Raw genomic sequence first — 19,498 nt, forward strand, 5'->3', positions numbered from 1 at the left:
AGGCCTCTGGAGGAAAAAGAGCTCCACATTTTCACAGATCCTCCCCCATACTTAACCCTGGAGATGAGGCACTTTTCTGTATAACAATTTTACACCAGATATTTGTTGACAGAAAAAAGAACACATTTTTTTGCACTCTAATCCTTCCAACTGTGCACTGGGGGAAATTAAAATTGTGAATAGTTCCAGGACTATCATTACAGTTCTGAATGTTTTAAACATACTAAATACTGTTTAAACAGCACAGCTACTAACCCCCACTCACCCCTACACCACATTGTTTTATAGCCTGATTTACGAAGACCTCATTTCATTTGTGTATTCTATAATTTTGCCGTCACCTCACATTTATACCTCAGTGGAACGTGATAGATGCATTTCTTTTTGGCTCATCTTTACCAAAGGGTGCCAATAATTCTGAAGCGGACAGTATATAAGAATCATAGACTATACATTCAGTGAGTAGGCTATTTACAACTGCAGCCCTGGAGGAACTGACACAACCTCCGCTGCTGTGCTGATTTCCTGTGGTTTGGATGTTGGCCATTACTTTAATCAAAGGTATTTGTTTCTTCAGTGGTTTGTGCATATATTTACTGAGACCTGAAAACAACTTATCCCAAACGTAGATCCACAAACAGTGCCATGTAAAAAAAATAAATAAATAAGAGCATATATTTCGAATAAAGACAGAAATAGTACATAGTTGCATGTGTTTTATTACAGCTAAACCACTCTCTACATAAACAATTAACATTCATTAGGTAAACAATGTATCCCAAATCAAATAAATAATTTGATGTTTTGTACAAACTGATAGTGGCTTGATGTACATAATGATTTCTTTCATGAGAAAAAAAAGCAAAGAAAAGAATTTAAGGCAGAGAGATCTCATGCACACCAGTCTTACCAGTACAGCTAAAATGGGCTAAGTCTCTTCTCTAGTGGTAGGAAACCTGGAACGGTTTGAGTGTCAGTCGATTACAGCACGGTCTGCGTCATTTCTTTAGAAAAATATATATTAAAAAAAAAACAGTGCTTCTACCGGGAACCTAGATATGGGCTGCTTCATTTTTAGGGCTTCAGTTCAGTGTAATCTAATGCCTCACCAATATTCATTTTCCAGTGCAGACTTTTCTCTTGAAGAACAGTTCTCAGAATCAAGTCGTGGTCCCTCAGTGCACAATATCCTTTTATTCAAATATTTATTCACTTCAGTTGAATTAGCATGTACTACATGTATAAATGTTGGCCTGCAGAAAACAGATGGATTTTGATGAAAGCTTACACATTTATACAGGTAGTAACCGCTGTGCATAAGAAGTCAGTGGATAAACACAAAAATTACACATTTCTCAGTGGGTCCTAACAATTCAGCCGGAGTTTGTCCACACGCAGCCGGCTTTCATCTTTAAGTGTTTAATTTGCAACGAAATCGTAAAATCTGACACAACCATAGATTGTGGAGATGGAATTAACGTACAGAACAGACAGAAATCAGTAAAACAGAACAAGGAACACAAATAAAAAAAAAATAACAGGATGCTTGTTACAATGCATGTGGCAAGGGCTCTTAAATAATTCATATTGAAATAAATGTATGATGACAGTAAAGCATAATTGTCAAACAAATACTAAAAATATATAGATTAAAAATAAATAAGTTCAGTTTTTAACAAAGAGGAGTAAGGGGTGGAGGCGGCAAGGATGGCGTGGCTGTGACGTCACCAGGAAAAATAAAACATTTAAATAAAAAACTGAAAGATCATCTTAAAAATGATACTTAATCATTCTGACAAATAAAATCCTTCTTTCTACATGGAAACATGAAGCTGAACACCAGGAAGAAGAAACCTATTTTTTTCTGCTAGGTTTCTGCATGCCAGAGAGAGATGTATAGGACCAAGCGATATGACCAGGCACACTTTTCCAAAGGTTTGAAAAACCAACTCCAAGCCAATTAAAATAAATACTAAAATGGAAAACGTCTGCACCAGAATTTTAAAAACGTTAATTTGGTTGAAAATAGGTCTAACGGTCAAGTTCTTTTGTATGTACATGTAGAATTTATGACCCAGTCATCCAAGTTTATATTTAGTCAATGTGAAAAAAATAAAATAAAAAATTAAATCGTCAAAATGTTATTCTATAACTTTAAAGGATTGATTATCACAGTCCTGAAAACTTGACGTTGTGGAAGAGTAGCACATGACACATCTTCATGCAGAGAAAATGCAGGAAACAGCAGGTTCCAACACAGACTGCAATGGGCGTTAACCATTTCCTGCTCCCAGTGTCATCGCTCTTAATCTCTGATCTCTGCAATACAGTGTTTTTCACTATAAGCTACACAGACAACAGTATCTTTAACAACATTTGGGTTTCCCAAATTCTGGTGCATGATGGTTTGAATCAAGATCTGATTTTATTGTTTTGTAATAACTGAAGGTGGACAAACCACTTGACCTTCAATTAGTCTTCTGACAGAAAATCCGAAAACCTTCTGGAGCTACATATACTTCTTAGGTTAACCGCTTCACTTCATAAATGTATCGCACTATAGTACCAAACCTTCAATTACATTTCTCCCCAGTTGATAAATTCTTCATAGCAAACTATGAAGCTTCAAATAATTATCATAATAATTTAGTTTCATAAGCTGGGAGATGTGTGCAACATGATCTCTGCATAAATATCTGGAAAAAACCTCTCTTTCACATACTTTACTGATTGTTAGATGGAGGTAAATGCAAAGCTGGAATAAGAGGTGTCTGGCGTTCTGAGCATGCCTCATGGCTAGATCCTGTAATGGCATCAGGAAATGATTTTATACAGCATACAAACTACATAACTTAAAAGCATCATAAATTACCTGCACAACAAAGTGTCGTTAAATAACATACTGACCCCTCAAAAAAGATCAAAATGACTGGGATTGAAGTGTGTAAGTGTTTGAGGTGAAATAAAATAGCAAAAAGAGTATAAAAGATACAGAATAAGTTTAAGTCAAGGGACAGCACATGGAGAAGTGAAAAAACACCTTCAGTATTCACACAAAAAATATATGAACCGAAGTCACTCACTGGGCGGGCAGCGTCCTATTGTTTATATACAAAAGTAAAACTAAAAATAGATATTTCTTCTCTGTACAGCGTTTTCTTTTTCATCATCATCTTTTTTACAAAGTTTTTTGTCCTCTTTTTCACCACCCCTCTTTTCCTTCTGCCTCATTCATCTCGAAATCCTCAGGAAGCGCACCAGGCTTCTCTAGTCTCCCATGGATGGTGCAGATAGCCCACATCGACAGTCTTTGGGTTGCTGTGCCTGTGTGCTCAGTCGAGCGAGATGACGTCCGGCATGGAGCCGTATATGACTGAGGCAGCTGTGTCCGACCGTGAACGTGAAACACTGCTGTGCCCATGGCTGTCCCGCAGGCTGCTACTGCTGCCTGCGCTGCCATTGGGTGGTGCCAGTGAACTGCTCGGCGCGGTGCCTGCTTGCTCAAGGTACAGCGGTGAGGAGTTATAGGGCAAGAAGCGGAGAAGCTCGTGATCTTCTGATGTTGACGCTGAGGCAGATGCTGCAGCTGCGGCTGCCATCACCATGCTGTAATGCTGGTGGTGGAAAAACAGAAGAGTTTTAATGTTATTGTAAGTTCTAAAACTTTATAACTGGTTCAAAATGACCTGCATGCCAGCCATACAATCATAAGGCAATATGTGTAAAAAAAAATTATTAATAGCATTTAGAGTCTCCACTGTCAGTGTTTGGGAAATATCAAATGCTATATATTTTTGTCTTATGAACTTGGACACCTTAGACACCTAGATGAACCATGCATACAGAAAAATGTTCTCATTCATTTACATGTTCCCTTACAGGGAAACTTTACAGCACAAGTTAGGGATGGGGCTTACCGGATGATTTTCCCCTGGTAAAAATGAAAAGAAATTCAGATCTGTGGAAAAACAAAGAACATAAACAACAGAAATCAGGAACAAGTCTGAATAGCTATCAGGCCAAAACTACTGGAATGAGTAAAGATTCCTATGTAATAAGGAAGGCAACAGGGAAAATCACCAAGCAGGGTTTACTGCTCTTTTATAAAACTAGGAACACAAAAAGCCCCTAAGCCACATACACTCATGCATCTGGCCTCATACCTGACAGGTCACTGGGTGTGTGGTAATAGTGGCGGTAGTCCTGAATGAGAGGTGGTGGAGGGGGAATGTAGTTTGTCTCCACTGCTGGCATGCTTGGAGCTCGCGTCACTGGCGATGCCTGATGGTGAAGATTTAACACGCTGTTGGGAAAAATAAATAAATAAACGATAAACGGTAAAACTGAGTTGTACAAATAAAAAAGAAAATGCGCTCAATTAATAAACAGCTAGTTAAACAATAAACATAAACAAATGTTAGTGCCTTGTATACAGGGGAAAGGAAAAGTTTCACACAGTTTATATCCATGTCACCAGGCTTTTAAACGCCTCATCATTCAGTTAAAGTAAATGTGTGTGCTGTAACAAAGACTAACCCTTTAGTGACAGGTGGTGAAGCGGGCGAAAGTGAAGGACAGGGCCGTTTAGGCGGAGGCTCTTCATCGTTATCGTCATCTTCTGAGGAGCTGTCCAGTGTAAGGTCAATCACTTCCACTTTTTTACTGTTGCTACCGCTAGTGTAGGATGAGCTGTTTTTGTGCTCAGACAGCACTGGTCGACATGAACCTGCACAAAACACAGCCCAAAAATAATCAACAAGCTTAATTTAGATTCTAGTAATAAAAGTTAAGTAATATATTATATACAATTACTTTGGTTCTACACACTGAACTCAATTGAGTTTTAATAATATTTATCTCAACATATTGTCCCAGATTGCTAAAAATGTTCATCTATTTAAAATCCACAGCACTTCAGAACTACTCCAGAAATGAACAGTTGCCGTTAAAAAATGAGTAAAGCAACAAAGTCGATACACATCTAAAGTGTTGCCATATTAACTCAATTGATGGACAGGAAAGTGAGCGTTAGCAGGGCATACCCTCTAAGCCGTTGGAGGAAGCAGACACCTCCTGCACCACCTTTTTGGATATCATAGGTGCCCAGCTTCCATCCTCCTTAAACTGGATCTCATCACAGTCTACACAGCTGTTTAAGATCTCCATGAACAATCTGCACATAACAAAATCAGCTTCCTGAATAACTGAGCAACTCATTACTAATATTTACAGAGCAATTTGCAACACTGACCCATCGATGATGAGGTGTTCATATGGGGCCTTCTTGTCACAGACTGGACAAACCCAGGTGGGTTTTTTTTCGTTCATTTGGATGTAGAGTGTAGCGTCAAAGCACTGCAGATGTGAGCACGTCAGCGCTCGGCACGGAACCATCAGCCGCATCTTCCCCAGCTGTCACGTGTATACAGGTACATGCACAATCATAACCAAATCAGACAAGCATTAGAGTGGGCAGTCATAGATTTATGCTCAAGGCTCTGGGTTACTAATCAAAAGGTCAGATTTTCAAGCCCTAGCACTGAAGGGCCCATAACCCTCTCTGCTCCAAGGGCACCATATCATGGTTGACCCTGAACTCTGAGCCCATCTTCCTAACAAGTTGGGATATGGATGACCAATAAAGTCATCTTCCATCATCAATTTGGTTCATAATGTTTAAGAATGTGTCAGTATTGTGTAGCTGTTGCACAATTAACTAACTATGTGCCAAGTTAAAGATGTAAGGCAGAAACAGGGCTGTTTCAAATTCAAGATCAAAGTCAAGATATTTCTTCATAGCGTGTCCACCATATATACAGTATTTACATTTTCTTTTTATAGATGCTTATCTGTGCATCATTATCACTACAACAAAGAGAGCTTGCATACCGGACAGAGAAGGGAGACTCTCAGACTAGTGGTAGCGATCTCACTGTCAGGGTCAGCCGTCAGCTTCTCTTTGACTGTTGAAATGTAAAAGAGCATTTTATGATTAATGACTGAGCACAAGAAATACAAATACACCAAGCATAGCATCTTCAGCCATACATCATTCAAAATATTTCCACTACTGGACTCACTGAGTGCTCTTGAGTGGTCTGGGTTCCTGATGCCTTTCGACCGTAGTCTCTGTAGCAAAACTGTAGAGGACTGCTGTCGGACGAGGTACACTGCCATGGAATAACTCTAAAGAAACAAGAGACGACACCCTTTCTTGAGATGCAGATTCAGTGCTGTATCGATCATAGACTTGAATAAAGCAATGTTGACTGGTAGCACCAACTGTCTCACTGCTTACCCTGCCGATTTCTGATGTCCAAGATACCACAATAGTGTTGGGGACTGTTGTGGATAATCGGACCAGAGAGGTAATGTTGATGGGTCTGCTTGGTCTTTTTGGCTCTACTCCGTTTTTAGTTGGAGGAAGATAGCCCTAAAGACAATCAGAAAGATTAATAACTGCATGACAAAACAGTTATTAACAGTTATTTTTTATTAAAAGAATCTAATCAACCAGGTTATTCACTGGCTAAAGAGCCAATAGATATTTGGTGCGGCATTGAATCTCATCTGAAGTTCAATTAAGAACATTTTGTTCCTGAACTTGTCAAGTGAAAGCTTGGCTTTCTTCACAACCAGATGAAATGTTTTTGTACATGATTTTGTCAAGCTTAGACTCACAGGGAGGTTACAGGGCTTTCCATTCACTTTCACACAGAGGTTTGGTGGGAAATGGTCTTCCTGAGGACAACTCGTCTCTGATAAGCAAAACCTGCGAAAGATAAAGCAGATGTGAACTGTGTGTGATATGGGGCCAACTAACAAATGTGTGGGAACAATCTTCACTGGCTCACAAAAACCTAAACAGCAAAAGCATAGGAAAGTAAAAACAAACTAAACAGTTAGGAACTAATAAGAAGCAAGCTGTAGCTTTCATGTGCATTGTAAAACTGAGCAATGTGTGGTTGTTTCCTCTCTCATTCTTCTCACTCGCCGTTTAGGAAATAGGGAAAATAATGAAATAATGCAATTTAGAATATTAATAATATTAATATAATCATTTCGAATAAAAAGGCTACTTTTATAAATTGTCTTGTGTGTTTCTCTAGAGATGAAAAAAGGGTTAGGGTTAGAAATTTTGATCATCATACCTTAACTGAACTTGTACTGAAAAGTCACATTTGGTCCCAGAGATGTCCCTAAGAAACAGACAAGGGAAGGAGTGAGAGAAAAAGAGGAGAAAAAACAGCATGTTTGAAACTACTAAAATGTGTAGAATAGGTATTAAATTCATTCATTCATTTTCTACCGCTTTATCCGAACTTCTTATAAAACTACCGAATAATTCTGCATGCCTACCCAGATTTCCCATTCATATTAAATACTATGTACTATTCGTATCCCTTCTGATTTACAAACTTGAACTCTCTTATGGTTTCTAACCATGGTAAGCAAATCAAGTTACTACTTACATTGAGCTGCTGATCTGTTGGACTTGCTGTGGCGTCAATGCAAATGCAAAACATGTTTCCTGAAACCTCTGATTGTTGTCCGAGGCTGGAAAAAAAAAACAATAATAACAGTGTGCAATGGAATTAGGCAAATAAATCATGAGAAATGTTTCACTGAAATAGTAAAATAGTAGTTGATGTGCGAGGGATACGTGGTTTTTTGTTTGTTTTTGTTTTTTTACAGTTATGTGAGGCAGTATGTTGATATTTTGAAAGCTTTTTTTGAAGAACATTATTTCTGACCAAAAGCACAAAGACAAGAACCAATTTACTGATTTTCTTCGGTGACATACCACTGAAAATGCAATTCAAACTGTACATGTTCAAAAAGAACTTACTCAATTTAATCTGCTTATAGTAAGGAAGAACTTGAAGAAAAGAGAGAGAAAGAAAATTATTCATTCATACATTCAATAAAGACTAAAATGTTAAATGTTTATTCCGAACCATTTATTTGCAACCAAAGATGTGGCAAATACATGTTTGTAAAAATGTGATGAGTGATGAGGGACTAGACATATTACTGACATTTGGACAAAAATTATGCTGAACGTCTCAGCTGGAACTGCTTTTGTATTAGAACTTGTGCTGAAACTCTCTTACAAGGTTTTGTTTTGAGATACCCCATCATCAGCAGGGATTTAAGTTTACTAAATGAAGGCTTGTGCGTAGTTTTTTTTTTTTGTGCTGGGTATTTTGCCTAAACCTGCTGAACCACAGGAACGTCCATAAACTACACTCTCACATGCATGTAGTTTTCATTTGTTAAAAAGTTTAATTTAATTTTAATTTAAGATACATATTAATGACCACAGTTATATTATTTAATTCTGAGGTTTTATTTTGTAGTATTTTTACAGAATGAGATACAGAAATATAGAACAAGGTTATAGACCAAGAATTTAAGCCAGTTTCAGTTCATGTAATGTCATGAGGTCATGTAATGTCATGTGGTTACGGTTATGCCGCACCCAAATTTTCATACTTTTAAAGCTCAAACATTCAATAAGGTATATTTAAACCCTGTTTATTTCCAACATGCACATGAACTCAGGCTTACGAAATCTGATAGCTTGTGAGTGGACCCAAATATGTACAACACTGTTTTTTTCCAATGATACCGCATCCGTTAATTTTAGCACGAGAGCTATATATAGCCTCACTGGATTTTATCCGGTCATAAATAATTTTGAGAGCACCTTGAAGTCATGCACACCAAGTAGAAAAATACAGAATGGGTGGGAGGAAATTACTTACCCAGACTGGTGGGCTTGATCAGTTCATCCAGCACATCATAGAAAGGAAGCCTTTGAAGCTTGACGTCTGGATGAACAGGATGCAGGGCAGAGGGAAGGTGTGGAAGGCCGAGCTCATGCTTGGGCCCCAGGAGAGAGACAGGCAGCAGAGGCGAAGGTGCGCCGTGGCTGTCAAACCCGAGTTGGGTGAGGCTAGCAGGCAAACCTGCAGAAGCTACACCTGTTGTAGAGTGGACCCCAGAGAGAGAGAGGTCTGTCGGGGACACCATTTTTGTGGGGAAGCGGCGGCGGTACAGCTCCCTGATCTTCATCTGTACAGCAGGGCTGCAGCCAGCTTTCAGCAAGTGGAGTGCTTTGGTCAATAGTTCGTGCTTTCTCCCGTGCTTATTGCGACCAGCGTATCCTAGGAGTACTTGCAGTTCAGAGACACGCAGGCTCATCACCATTTGCTGTTAAGCCAAAGGAGGGAACAGAAAAAAATTAACTTAACTTTCACTGTGCTCTGGTAGTATTGCAGCAGAAAAATTTGTTTTTGTTCCAACTTATGATCATGATTTAAAATCAAAACTGTGCAGATTTGGAAAACGCTGTAAAGTAAAATGATTTAAAAAATAGAAATTATTATTTTAGGTTAGTTAAATAGTGTGTAAATCAATTAACAAAATAGAAGGTAAATGAACAGAAGGGAATCCAAATCAAATCAATATTTGGTGTGGTGAGGATCTCTGCAGGTAGCTTGTTCCAAAAATCTTGGAGAACTAACCACAGATCTTCTGTGGATGTAGGCTGCCTCAAATCCTTATGTCTCTTTATGTAATCCCAGACAGACTCAGTGATGTTGAGACGAGGGCTCTGTGGGGGCCAAACCATCACATCCAGGACTCCTTGTTCTTCTCTATGCTGAAAATAGTTCTTAATTAGATTGCCTGTATGTTTGGGGTTGTTGTCCTGCTGCAGAATAAATTTAGGGCCAATCAGACACCTCCCTGATGGTATTGCGAGATGGAAAAATAACCGCCTGTATTTCTCAGTATTCAGGACACCATAACTCCTGACCAAATCTCCATCTCCCTTTGCAGAAATGCAGCCTGAAACTTGCAAGGAACCTCCACCATGCTTCGCTGTTACCTGCAGACATTCTCCAACCCTTCAGGAAACAAACTAACTGCCAACAAAAAGCAAATATTTTGACTCATCAGTCCAGAGTCCCTGCTGCCATTTTCTTCACAACAGTTCCTATGGTTTCATGCATAGTTGAGTTGTTAGCCTATGTTGGAGGTATACATTTTTGGCTGTATTTCTTTCATGAACACCGTTTCTGTCCAGACTTCTCATGGATGAGTGTACCTGGGACCCACTGGTTTCTGAAAGTTCTTTACTGATGGCTCTGCTGGACATCTACTGATTCCAAAGGGAAGTAAGCATGATGTGTCTCATCTGCTGCATTAAGTTTCCATGGCTGACCACTGTGTCTATGGTAACCAAAATTGGCCGTTTCTTTGTGCTTTTTTCAAAATAGCACAACCTGAAATCTTTGCCTGGAAGAGACCTTGTTGATGCAGTATAACTAGCCTGTGTATTGTTGCTTTGCCCTGTCTCAGGAACAGTTTGGCTGTTCATCACCCTGTTTTAAGCCTCCTACACCGCTGTTTCTGTTCCAGTCAGTGGCTGTGTTACAACCTACATGTGAAATTGATGATCATTAGAACCTGTTTGGTATTGTTGGTTAATCATACACCAGATTCTGATTCTACAAAGTCCCTGATTTTGTGCAAGTGTACAAAGTATCCAAGATGTTGAAGCCAAAGGGTAGTCACACCAAATATTACTTTAATTTTCTTCTGTTTGCTCACTTTGCTTTTTGTAAATTGATCAAATCAAACAATTAATAAACATATGTTTTTAAAGCCTTCTTACTTTACAGCATTTCCTCACACCTTCCTAAAACTTTTGCATGGTACTGTACATGCCAAAACTTGAAATCATCCAAACCAATTTACTGACAGTTTTGTACTGTTCCACAGACAAAGCTTATCTCAGTTTAACTTTCAGGCCTATTACAATGCAGTTTATATTCTAAACAAGTCATACAAGCACAAGGTCATGTGTAATAAATCTAGGAAAATGCAAACATAAGAAATTCCTTTTGCAGGAACTTCAAAAAGACAAGAAAAAACATTTAACCAAAAATCACTAAAGTGCTTACACTTCTTTGGCATTTTAACTAAACTTTCTAACACCCAACATTTGGTTTCTATTAAAACTGGCCCAGGAGTGAGGAGAGATTGGGAGATATTGGGGGAGGGGTAGACTGAATCTAAACTCGAACCAGTGAGCTTTCGTAACAAAAGCAATGAAACAAACCTCCAATGAAAACAAAAAACTACAGACCTTAGCAGCTCACATTTCTCCATCTTTGCGACCACTCTCTTCTTGCCAGTTTATTGCCAGCAGGACTATTCATGTAAACATGAACACAAACACATTTTTATTAAAACCTCCCATCCCCCACAAGCACAAACATGTTGTCTAATACAGTGAGGCTACACTCAGACGCTCCTCCTCTAATCAGAATCAGGTTTATTGGCCAAGTGTGTTGACACACACAAGGAATTTGGTTCCAGCTGTTTGTGACTCTCAAAAGTACAGACATCAATATCATTATGCTATACAAACTATACAAGACAATGCAGATGATGAGATACAATATAGACAGAAGGAGTATTAAATATAAATATAGAATATGTTATGTACATAAAGTGTGGGAGTACAAATAATATTGTACAATATATAGCAGCAGTAGTGTGTGTAAAATATACAGATGATTTGATGACGGACAGTCCTGATAATGTAGTACTTATAGATATGAAGCAGTGAATATAATTATGGTGAGTTGTTGATCAGGGTGATAAGGGGAAAGAAACTGTTCCTGTGTCTGGCAGTTTTGGTAAGCAAAGTTCTGTAGCGCCTGCCAGAAGGGAGGAGCTGAAAGTGACGTGACATACGGCTGGTGACCCATACTCAGAATTTGTTCTCTGCATTTAACCCATCCAAAGTGCACACACACAGCAGTGAACACACACACCCGGAGCAGTGGGCAGCCATTTATGCTGCGGCGCCTGGGGAGCAGTTGGGGGGGTTTCGTGCCTTGCTCAAGGGCACCTCAGTCGTGGCCGGCCCGAGACTCGAACCCACAACCTTTTGGGTTACGAATCAGACTCTCTAACCATTAGGCCACTACTGCCCCAAATAAGTTGTGAAAGAGAAAGAGGCTGTGTCCAGGGTGTGAAGGGTCAATGGTGATTTTTCCTGCCCGATTTCTGGTTCTTGTGTCGTACAAGTCCTGGGGAGTGGGCAGGGGGGCACCAATTATTTTTTCTGCACGTTGCAGTCCGTTTCTGTCCTGTTTTGTTGCTGCACCAAACCAGATGGTGATGGATGTGCACAGGACAGATTCAATGACTGCATTGTAGAACAGCATCAACAGCTCTTGTGGTAGACCATACTTCCTTAGTTGGCATAGAAAGTACATCCTCTGCTGGGCCTTTTTGATGACGGAGTTTATGTTGCACTCCCATTTCAGGTCTTGGGAAATGGTAGTGCCCAGAAACTTGAAGGCCTCCACAGATGACACCGGGCTGTTTGATATTGTGAGGGGGAGTAGTGTTGAGGGGTCTTTCATAAAGTCCACTATCATCTCCACAGTTTTGATGGTGTTTAGCTCTAGACTGTTCTGACTGCACCATAGCACCAGTCACTTCACCTCCTGCCGGTATGCAGACTCATCGCCATCTTGGATGAGAACGATGAGCATAGTATCATCTGCAAATTTCAGGAGTTTAACAGTTTGGTCACTTGAAGTGCAGTCATTAGTGTTGAGGGAGAATAGCAGTGGGGAGAGGACACATCCCTGTGGAGCGGCAGTGCTGATTGTCCGAATGCTGGAGGTGACACCTCCCAGTCTCACCTGTTGTTTCCTGTCTGTCGGGAAGCTGGTGATCCACTGACATATGGAAGGTGGTACAGTGAGCCTTAGGAGTTTGGAGTGGAGAATTTCCAGAATTATTGTATTAAAAGCCGAACTGAAGTCGACAAACAGAATCCGGGCGTATGTCCTTGGTCAGTCCAGGTGTTGCAGAATGTAGTGCAGTCCAATCTTGACTGTGTCGTCCACTGATCTGTAGGGGATCCAGCATCTGTTCTGTTTCTGTCTTTAGGTGGGCCAATACCAGCTGTTCAAAGGTCTTCATTACAACAGATGTCAGATGGCCTTTTACACCTGGCAACTTCATTTTTTTTATTTTTTTTTATTTCTGATCCGATAGCTATCTGATTTGTTAAAACTGTTCCATTTACATTAGGCTACATTAATGTGTCTTGGCAAATCGGATATCAATCCGATCTTTCTACTCCCGCCCAAAATGCAAATATATTTTACCTCATTTCCGGGTTAATTGAAATGAAACACTTTGGTGTTTGCGGTTTTCAGAATGCAATCAAAAAGAAGACGAAAAAACTTGTTACGGCAGTCATGCTACAAAAAAACAGCATTTACTGTTTGCTGCAGTTTCGCTGGCGGCAGCAGTGGATTTTAAGACCCAACGAGACACCTGAGTAAAAGATCACTTGCGAGTGACGTACTTCCGTTTGGGAGGAGTATAGCGCTGACGTATGTGGCTTGAACATCCACATTCATTTACACCTGTCCAGTTTAATCTGAAATTCGTCCCAGACCACCTCCTGAAGTGGTTTGAACGATCGGATTTATATCCGTCTCAAAAACATTTAGGAGGGCATTTAGACCTGGTCTTGTTACGATTGGATAGCTATCCGATCACAGAAAATGCATGAAGCGACCAGGTGTACAAAGCAACAGAGCGACAGGCCTGTAGTCATTCAGTACAGTGATGGAGGGTTTCTTGGGGACCGGGATGATTGTGGAGAGTTTAAAGCAGGAGGGGACTTCACACAGCTCCAGTGATCTGTTGAAGATATGGGTGAAGATAGGAGCCAGTTGAACAGCACATGCTTTAAGTCAGGAGGGGGAGACCCCGTCTGGGCCGGGAGCTTTCCTTGTCTTCTGTCTCTGATGCCCCTTTTCCACCGGGAAGAACCAGGTGCTGGTTCAAAGTTGGTTCCACTGGCGAAAATTCTAAGAACCGGATTGCCTTTCCATTGGCTAGAGGGCCATCACAGAGCCTAGTCTGACGTCACTGTATACACGTCACGTTTCCCAGAAACGGCAAACACAACAATTGCTTATGTTGCTTATGTTGTTAACAATTGTTAACAATTGCTGTTAATGCTTATGGCTTTGTGAACCTACATTTGCACCCAAACATGGCTAATCCAACGTGTACATGCAGCTCCATTTAATCTGTATAAACGGAGGTTGTAATCGAGAAAGTGCATGACATTATTTTATCATTAACACAGAAAAAAGGTAGCCTTAGCATGGAGCTAACTACTTTCATGTGTGCTGATAATTGATCATATTGCGGTAGAGTAAAAGTGTATTAAACATTAGTATACTTAAAGTACATTATCAAAGGTGCTAACAGTAACCCCACCCACAGCTACTGATGCAAGGGGTTCTTAAGTCTAGACCAGCAACGTTTTGGTGCTACTTAAGAACCACTTTTCCAGGTTCAGAGCCAGTGCTTTGGCTGTCAAAACAGAAAGAACTGGTTCTAAATTAAGCTCTGAACCAGCACTCAAACTGCCTTGGTGGAAAAGGGGCATGAAAGAGCCGATTCACATCCTCTTCACAAATTGTGAGTGCAACTTGATTGCTGGGAGGAGTTGTTAATGGTGTTCCCAGAGCTGAGATGTCAGTCAGTGGGCTGGGTTGGATGGGAGGTGTGAAGATGTTGAGGTCGTCAGCCAGGTCTTTGTTTGCTTCAGTGGGAGGTGGACTCTTGAAGTTTGTGATGTCTTGCAGGCCTTTCAACACTGATGCAGGGTTGTTATCTGAAAACATGTTTTTCAGATTTTCAGAGTAGATTCTTTTGGCTATTCTGATCTCCTTTGTCAGCAGGTTCCTGGCCTGCTTATACAGAGTTTTGTCCTCCCTTCTGTAGGCATCTTCCTTGGCATGTCAAAGTTTTCTCAGTTTGGCTGTGAACCATGGCTTGTTGTTACTGTATTTGCAGAAGATTTTGGTTGGCACACACACACACCTTCACAAAAACTGATGTACGATGTCACGGTGTCAGTCATTTCATCCAGGCTATCAGTTCCAGCCTCAAAGATACTCCAATAAGTGCAGACAAAAGTCTTGTATTTCCTGCTTTGCCGCAGTGGTCCATCTCTTCACCGTTTTTACTACAGGCTTAGTAGATTTTAGTTTCTGCCTATATGTTGGAATAAGATGAACCAACCAAGCAGTGATCAGAGTTCCCATCTTATTCCAACATACAGTCTTGGCAAACCTGCCCTGGGTACAGAGTGATATGCGTCCTTAAGAATTGTGTAGCAATGATCCAGTGTATTTTTCTCCCTTGTAAGACAATTGATATGCTGTCTGTATTTTGGAAGTTCAAGTGTTAGTTTTGCTCTGTTAAAGTCTCCAAGGATGTTAAGAGAATCTGGATTATTTTGCTCCAAGCCTGATATTTGGTTTGCCAGGTTTTGCAGTGCATCACTCACGTTGGCCTGCGGTGTTATGTAAACTCCGGTCAGAATGAATGAGCAGAATTCCCGCGGCGATTTAAAAGGATTTACAGTTTATGAACAGTGATTCCAGGTTTGGGCTGCAGTATTTATTCAGCACTGTGACATTTGTACACCAACGTTCGTTAATGTAGAAGCAGATTCCGCCGGCTTTCATTTTACCTGATAGCTCTGTTACGCGATCTGTGTGGTGTAAGTGGAAAGAAGAAGATTTCTTCCCGAGAGAAGAAATCAACTGTCCGGGATTGAGTGACTGAGCCAAGTTTCGGTAAAACAGAACAGCAGAGCGTGAAAAGTACTTGTTTGTTCTGTTGAGAAGAAACGGTTCGTCCATTTTGTTCGGCAATGAGCGGAGATTCGACAGGTGAATCAATGGAAGCTTAGTTCTAAACCCCTCGGTCGCAGCTTCACTAGCGCACCGATACGCTTCCCTCACCGGCGTCTCCTCCATGTTCCATAGAGCGCAGCTGCTCCTCCAACTAAGATTTCCAAAAAACTGTCTGGGTTTGTGAACACTGGTGAAAAGTCTGGAGTGAACTGCCCAATGTTAAGCAGTTCTTCTCTAGTGTAAGTTATCACGGTAGGTAAGGTCGGGCGGTATGACGGTATATTCAGTTTCCGCGGAATAAAATGTCTACCGTTACAGGTTTTTCATAAAAACATGGAGAAAGACATGCATGCTGATAAAGAAATCCCACAAACCAATCCCGAGCAGGAGGAGGAACTTGTTGTGAAACGAGGCGCGACATCAGTGGTATGGACGTGGTTCGGGTTTACATAGGCTGACAAAGAGCAGACAAAAGTGATTTGCAAACTGTGTCACATGAATGTAACTGTTAGCCATGCTAGCACGAGGAACTTGTTTTACCATCTAAAAATGAAGCATGTCAAAGAATACAACGAAAGCCAACAGATGTGCTCCGCATCAGGTGTTCCATCAACCGTGAGGTTGACCTTAAAGTTGAGAGTCTCATTCACTACTAACGCTAAATAAAAGAAAAATTAATAAAATAAGACAAGAGAGAGAGTAATGCCGAGGCTGCCATCCACGGCACCATAATGAAACAAATGTCTGAGAAAGAAACAAAAGCTAGAGACACGGGATACAAGCCAATCTATTCCAGTCAGCTGAGGTGACTACAGTCCCAATGCAGAAGATACTCCATGTCAAATCAGTTCCTAACCACAGTGCATCCCTTATAACTCATAGAAAGTACAATAGTTCTCTAACTTTCATTCCCTGACAAAAAACTTCACAAAACTCTGACAAACTAATCAAAGACGTTTTAAATAAATAAATAAATAAATAAATAGTAATGTATTCAGACAATATTAATGCATTTCTGCATTTGCTAACAAACAGAAGTCATCAAAAGATTTTACCATTTTACTTTGCCATTGCCTTAGATTAAGACTTGTATGTTTTAACATCTACATGTCAATATGAATAAAAAACCCGCACCAAATCACTGAAAACAGAACTGAAGTAAACCTAGCAGTGCTGCTAGGCTTTGTAACCACACCACACCACTTATCAGATCCACAGCACACCTCAAGACATAGACAGGTGAAAAAAACGCCACTGCTTATTATTCATCAAAATCTGCAGTATATTAGAAAGGTGTTGAGGCACCACTAGGCAGTACAAAAAAATACAAAAATAAAACACTTTCAAACAAAAACCCATTGCTTTCTTATGACTGTGGCATGATCCTGCAACCAGGAAGCTCAGGGGTAACGTGCCTTGTTTATTTTCCTGGAGACCATATAAGTGTCATAGATCATTAAACTAGTCACTGCAGGGTGATGCTTATTTTCTATATACTCAAATGTATATTGGCAAATGCCAATCACCCATATAAAAGAATACACACGTGTGATTTATGTTTATTAATGCCAACAAAAACGCCATAAAATGTCATGCTAACAAAGAGCTAAAAACCTCAAAAGTAACCTGTGAAAGTTTTCTCGTATAGAATTTGAATACAGCTTAACCTTGCAAAACTGAATATGTTACTGAACTGACAAATCTGAGTTGTAGTATAGACATCAAAAGACTCAGAACGCAATAATTCATTCATTCATTTTCTACCGCTTTATCCGAACTACCTCGGGTCACGGGGAGCCTGTGCCTATCTCAGGCGTCATCGGGCATCAAGGCAGGATACACCCTGGACGGAGTGCCAACCCATCGCAGGGCAGAACGCAATAAGTTAAAGAAAAATAATAATAAATCTGCTCATGAGTGAATGGAAAAAGGTCATTTGTCAGTTCAATCTACTCATCTGCTAACCTTGGCATTAATTTTTACAACTAAAAAAGCATTTTATCCTAAGGTCCTGTTTAGACTATTTATACTTTCATAGAAAAAAAGCTAGCACGAAGGATTTTCGTGAAACAAAAGTTATAGGTAAGAAAATGGCTAAAACATCATGTTCCTGAGATGCTCTGAATCATAATGTCATCCCTGTAAAAGTAAATGGTAGTAACTCAGTCAGAGCTGTCAGGATTGAAAGAGTTTGAGTTTTTAAAATTACAAGTCATATCGCAGCTCAAATATATTCCTACAAATAGTATGGCCAAAAGAACCATTCCCAAATTTCCAGTACAACAGAGAACCATAGAAATCATTACATAAACGGCTTTTCCCCTTCAACTGCCTTTTTTGCCAGACAGCTGACATTAACTCCAGAGCTCCACAGACAATTATTCACAACCTTCAGAATAATCTTCAATGTAGAAAACGTGGCAGCACAACCCATGTTATTAAATGTTCTTCCTCGAGTAGCTTACAGCAGCATTTTTTCTGTCAGAAGGCATCTTAAGATAATACCAAAATAATATATTTCCTATATAATATAATGGAAGGAGATACTGAAGAAGCCACAAATGGTTTCTGGCTAGCTAGCTCAGAATGATTGATGTGTTCCTGTTAAAAGGCCTGTTTCATCCAGTGAATTTGGCTTTCCTTCTTACTTTTCATTTTCACATGACAGGCTCTCACATTTTAAGTCAGAAGTCATTCATAAAAATCTCTCCCGTTTGTCATGACCGCAGATGTTGCTGCTAACTGTACTGTAGTAACGGTTTCAGTGTTACTATACTTTACATGACAAACACAGTGAAGTGATGCACACAGTGTAACCTCTCAGTGTTTAACTAGTTAATATTAACACTGAACACTGCCCAATCAAATAAATAATCATGAGCATGTTATAATGCAGACATCTTATCTTAACCCTCCTCGTCAGTGCATCAAAAATAACTAAAATGAGCTCGGTGACTAACAAATGTTCTAATAATGGATTAAGCTGCCTAAAGACACGACAGCTCAGAAACCTGTGGTGGCTGGTTTAGGGACAAACGCACATATTACATATATGAACACTGAAGTCAAAGAAAAAAACATGAAAAAGATGTGTCACGTCTGACAGTAGGTATATTTCAATGCAATGATCACCTTGTGCAAGTTAGAGCTTGGACTTGCAGCTTAAGTTAATTTTTCAGCCAAAGTTAATGTCCATGTGTTTATTGTGTTTGTTTGATATGTCTCTATTGTGTTTGAGCATACATTTAACATGAAAATACCAGTACTGACCAAAAGCCACATATTAACATGTGTGGCCCAATTGTTTATCCAGTGAGACTTTAGAATTTAGTGTCTAGTCCTGGATCACCTCTCCTTTTCTGTGGCAGTCAAATGAAATAAATTTCATTTTAACCTGGTAGACTATGTGCATTGTGCAGTTCTGATACAATTTGGCAAGCCAACATGTGTAGTCTGGAAGCTGGCTCCAGCTAGCTAATTTGTGGTTTGCTGATCACTATAGTTGGTTAATTGCAGTGGGAAAATAATACTTGAGAACACAGAGGCTAAACAGCTGTGAAGTATTAGTATTAATTAGGAGCTCTTACTCCACACTGACTGAATTTCATCTCTGCATCACAGTTTGCGTACTGGATTTCCCAAGTACACACTAAGAAATAAATAAATAGGTTTGTTTGGAAGATTTGAAATGTTTGGAAAGATGCAAATAAAGCATGTACATAATTGAGCTT

General features: G+C 39.9%; 1 protein-coding gene across 14 annotated transcripts in view; it reads right to left on the reverse strand.

Moving 5' to 3' along the window:
* Nucleotides 1-703: 703 nt before the first annotated feature.
* The window catches only part of pias1b (protein inhibitor of activated STAT, 1b), a 30,703-nt gene continuing 11,908 nt past the window's right edge, over nucleotides 704-19,498 (reverse strand). For 5 of the 14 annotated variants that reach the window (XM_027161458.2, XM_047822267.1, XM_027161451.2 and 2 more), the window contains 15 exons: nucleotides 11,159-11,223; nucleotides 8,769-9,216; nucleotides 7,850-7,879; nucleotides 7,473-7,557; nucleotides 7,152-7,199; nucleotides 6,682-6,772; nucleotides 6,299-6,433; nucleotides 6,081-6,186; nucleotides 5,890-5,963; nucleotides 5,252-5,412; nucleotides 5,043-5,173; nucleotides 4,537-4,726; nucleotides 4,164-4,303; nucleotides 3,918-3,958; nucleotides 704-3,614 (listed from right to left, as the gene is read on the reverse strand). In XM_027161458.2, the coding sequence (XP_027017259.1) occupies nucleotides 3,333-3,614; nucleotides 3,918-3,958; nucleotides 4,164-4,303; nucleotides 4,537-4,726; nucleotides 5,043-5,173; nucleotides 5,252-5,412; nucleotides 5,890-5,963; nucleotides 6,081-6,186; nucleotides 6,299-6,433; nucleotides 6,682-6,772; nucleotides 7,152-7,199; nucleotides 7,473-7,557; nucleotides 7,850-7,879; nucleotides 8,769-9,213 (1,959 nt within the window). In that variant the 5' untranslated portion in view covers nucleotides 9,214-9,216; nucleotides 11,159-11,223 and the 3' untranslated portion in view covers nucleotides 704-3,332. Of the gene's footprint in view, nucleotides 3,615-3,917; nucleotides 3,959-4,163; nucleotides 4,304-4,536; nucleotides 4,727-5,042; nucleotides 5,174-5,251; nucleotides 5,413-5,889; nucleotides 5,964-6,080; nucleotides 6,187-6,298; nucleotides 6,434-6,681; nucleotides 6,773-7,151; nucleotides 7,200-7,472; nucleotides 7,558-7,849; nucleotides 7,880-8,768; nucleotides 9,217-9,530; nucleotides 11,126-11,158; nucleotides 11,412-19,498 lie in introns of those variants that run through there. The other 9 variants (XM_027161447.2, XM_027161445.2, XM_027161449.2 and 6 more) reach the window with 6 other exon arrangements.

Source organism: Tachysurus fulvidraco, chromosome 13 (genome assembly GCF_022655615.1).
Source record: "Tachysurus fulvidraco isolate hzauxx_2018 chromosome 13, HZAU_PFXX_2.0, whole genome shotgun sequence".
NCBI lineage: Eukaryota > Metazoa > Chordata > Actinopteri > Siluriformes > Bagridae > Tachysurus > Tachysurus fulvidraco.